The 2,780-nt window shown below is 46.7% G+C and overlaps 1 protein-coding gene across 1 annotated transcript in view; it reads left to right on the plus strand.

The window, feature by feature from the left end:
- MRPL18 (mitochondrial ribosomal protein L18) overlaps window positions 1-2,170 on the plus strand; it is a 7,730-nt gene extending 5,560 nt beyond the window's left edge. The window contains exons 2-4 of the mRNA XM_010000018.1: window positions 507-687; window positions 1,593-1,827; window positions 2,099-2,170. Of these exons, the coding sequence (XP_009998320.1) occupies window positions 507-687; window positions 1,593-1,827; window positions 2,099-2,170 (488 nt within the window). The remainder of the gene's footprint in view (window positions 1-506; window positions 688-1,592; window positions 1,828-2,098) is intronic.
- The last annotated feature ends 610 nt before the right edge of the window (window positions 2,171-2,780 follow it).

Consider the following 2,780-nt stretch of genomic DNA (forward strand, 5'->3'; position numbering starts at 1 on the left):
CGGGGCAGGCGCTGGACAGGGAGAGGCCCGGACCCTCGCCCTGGTGAGAGGTTGTACCTGCCTGCCCGGAGTGAAACGTTGTGTAGCAGAGTGAGCCTGAGAGCCTGGCGCCCAAACCGTGTTTGCTGGTATAATCAGTGACGATTTGTCTGACAGAATCGGGGATTTTTTACTTGTTGTTTGGTAGCGTGGTCACTGTCTTGTGTAGTTCAGTTTCACTGTTTTATGAAGCCGTTATCCTCAGGATCTTCTAGTCATGCCTGAATGGGTCTTGAACCACAGTTAGCACTTAATACACTTTGCATTTTCAGCTTACAGTCCACTTCATTAATTGGAGAAACAGATTTAGCCCTGGTAAGCCATCTATGTCGTGTTTTAACAACAACAACAAAAAGATTTTGCCCCACTAACTTTTACAAGCTGCATCATTCTGTATTGCTCTTGCTCTATTATCTGCACGATATTTTTTTTACTGTCTGTCGTTTTATTTCCTGCTTTTCCTCAAGGTCTTTCTTTTGCATCAACTACAACTAGTCTCAAAACTGAGACTGAAGTGGACACAAATGAGAATGAGGTTGTTGCCCCCGACTTCACTAACAGGAATCCTCGGAACTTGGAGCAGTTGGGCCTGGCTAGGAAGGAGCGTGGCTGGAAGACAACATGGCCAAAGCGTGAATTCTGGCATAGGTGAGACAGGAAGTCACCAGCAGAAATGAAGACTCCAAATTTAAAAAAACCCACCAGGTGGAATTTCAACAAAATGTGCTTTTGGGTTGTTGATTCAAGTCGCCCTCTTAATATTTCTTAACAGGTGTCTTCTGCAGTCAGAGAACAGTAGGCTAGCATCACATGGAAGTCAGCATTGTGTGTTGAAGATCTATCTCCCTATTGTTAAGGCAGCAGTAATACTGCTTAAGCAACTGCTGTTGAATTTAGGATTCCTCTAGGCCTGTGCTGTCCATGCATTGTTGTTTTACTTGAGGCACGGTAGTAGTCTGGGGTGTTTTGTTTTGGCTTTGGTTGTTGGTTTTGTGGGAAGCTTTTTCGTTGTTTTTTTTGGGGGGGTTGTTTTTAGAAAATGCAGATTGCATTAGTTTTAAGATGGGGACTCTAAATCATTATTTTGTTCATGGGGAGAGAACCATGCTCAGTTTGTTCACACCAGGAATTCTGATATTGTCTCAGTACAGTAAGAAACAGTTGCTCCTAATACTCTGTGATATGAAGGGCTATGAAGAGCTGCTTGACTATGCATGGCAAACCTAAGGTTACATTTTTGCTGGAGCAGTTCCCTGGACCTGCCTCCTAAGCACAGCTGCACCACACTGCAGCTGTACAGTGCTTGGCTGGAGTGTGTGCGCTGGTGTGAGGCAGGGTAGGACTGTGACCTGTGTAACAGGTGGAAAGGTGCTCTTGGAATTACACTCTGTTTAATTGGTAAAGTGAGACCTATTCCATGTCCTAGTAAAGTAAGCGAAAACCTAGATAAGAGATCATTATGGTATGAGTAGCTTCAGTGCATTCATTTTTATTTGAAGTGAGCTCTTCACACCTGGCAAGACATCCTAACCCAGGTTGTGTCCTTGGCTCAGGCTGCGGCTGGAACGGACGCAACACTATGTGGAGGCCTTCGTGGAGCGCTGCGACGGGGACGTGGTGGTGTCGGCCTCCACCCGGGAGTGGGCCATCAAGAAGCACCTCTACAGCCCCAAGGGGGTCACAGCCTGCAAAAACCTGGGCCGTGTCATGGCACAGCGCTGCTTGGAAGCAGGAATCAACTTTGTGAACTTTAAAGCTGTTATCCCCTGGGAATATCGTTGTGACTCGGCAAGTATCCATCTCCTGATGCTCACTTGGGTTTTGTTGGGTTTTTTTCCTTGTTAAGCATAAATTTTAGTCTTCCTCACCATTATAGTTTTCTGACGTGGGTTGACAATTCCTTCTTGCAGCACTCAAAAGGGTAACTTTGACAAGGTGCAGCTCCTGGCATTCAGCGAGGCTGTTGGCCTCTGCCCCTCCAGTAATGTGTCCTGGCATATATGTTGCTGTCAGTGGCTTTTCTTTGTACTTACTTGTGTTTCTCTGTCTTTTAAACAAGATTCAGGAATTCCAGAAAGCCATGGAGGAGGGTGGTGTCGTTCTGCGTGAGCCACAAAGAATCTACCAGTAAAATGGAGACTGTGGCGAAAACTTCTGAAGGAACAGTGATCACTTCTTTAGCCATGTGTACAGGCACAGTGAAGGTCCAGCGCTGGCAAAGGCTGGAGTTTGGCATCCTAGAATTAAATGGTTTTAAATGCATTGAAGTGTGTCATATTCTTGACTCCAATGCCTTCAACACCTTTCTTTTAAGGCTGAAATACATGCTGTTATACTTCAGCCTGGCAGGCTAATACATTTTTCTTCAGAATTCAAGAATTTTAAAGTGTTTTATTTTTCATTCAATTTTGTCCTTTTTCTAAACAACTCTTTGAAATGTTTGACCCGTGTACACGCCCAGTCTAAGTTAGCAAAACGCAAAACTGTAATAAAGTGATGTGCTAAACTGGGTAAGCAGATTCACTTCCCCTAACGCACCTGTGCAGGTTTTTTCTGCAACCCTTAGAGCCCCATTGCTCAGGCCGCGCCGGTTTCAAGGGAAGCGGCACGAAGCCCGAGGGAGGGGCAGGGCCCCGCGCGGTGCCACTCGCGTCTCGGCCTTGCACGTTCGAGTCTGACCCTCCTGCCCCAGCACCGCCCCGCTGGGCCCCCCTGGCTCCCGCCCCTGCCTTTAAGGGGCC

The sequence above is a fragment of the Chaetura pelagica genome, unplaced genomic scaffold, assembly GCF_000747805.2.
Source record: "Chaetura pelagica isolate M959 unplaced genomic scaffold, ChaPel_1.0 scaffold135, whole genome shotgun sequence".
In the NCBI taxonomy this organism is placed as follows: Eukaryota; Metazoa; Chordata; class Aves; order Apodiformes; family Apodidae; genus Chaetura; species Chaetura pelagica.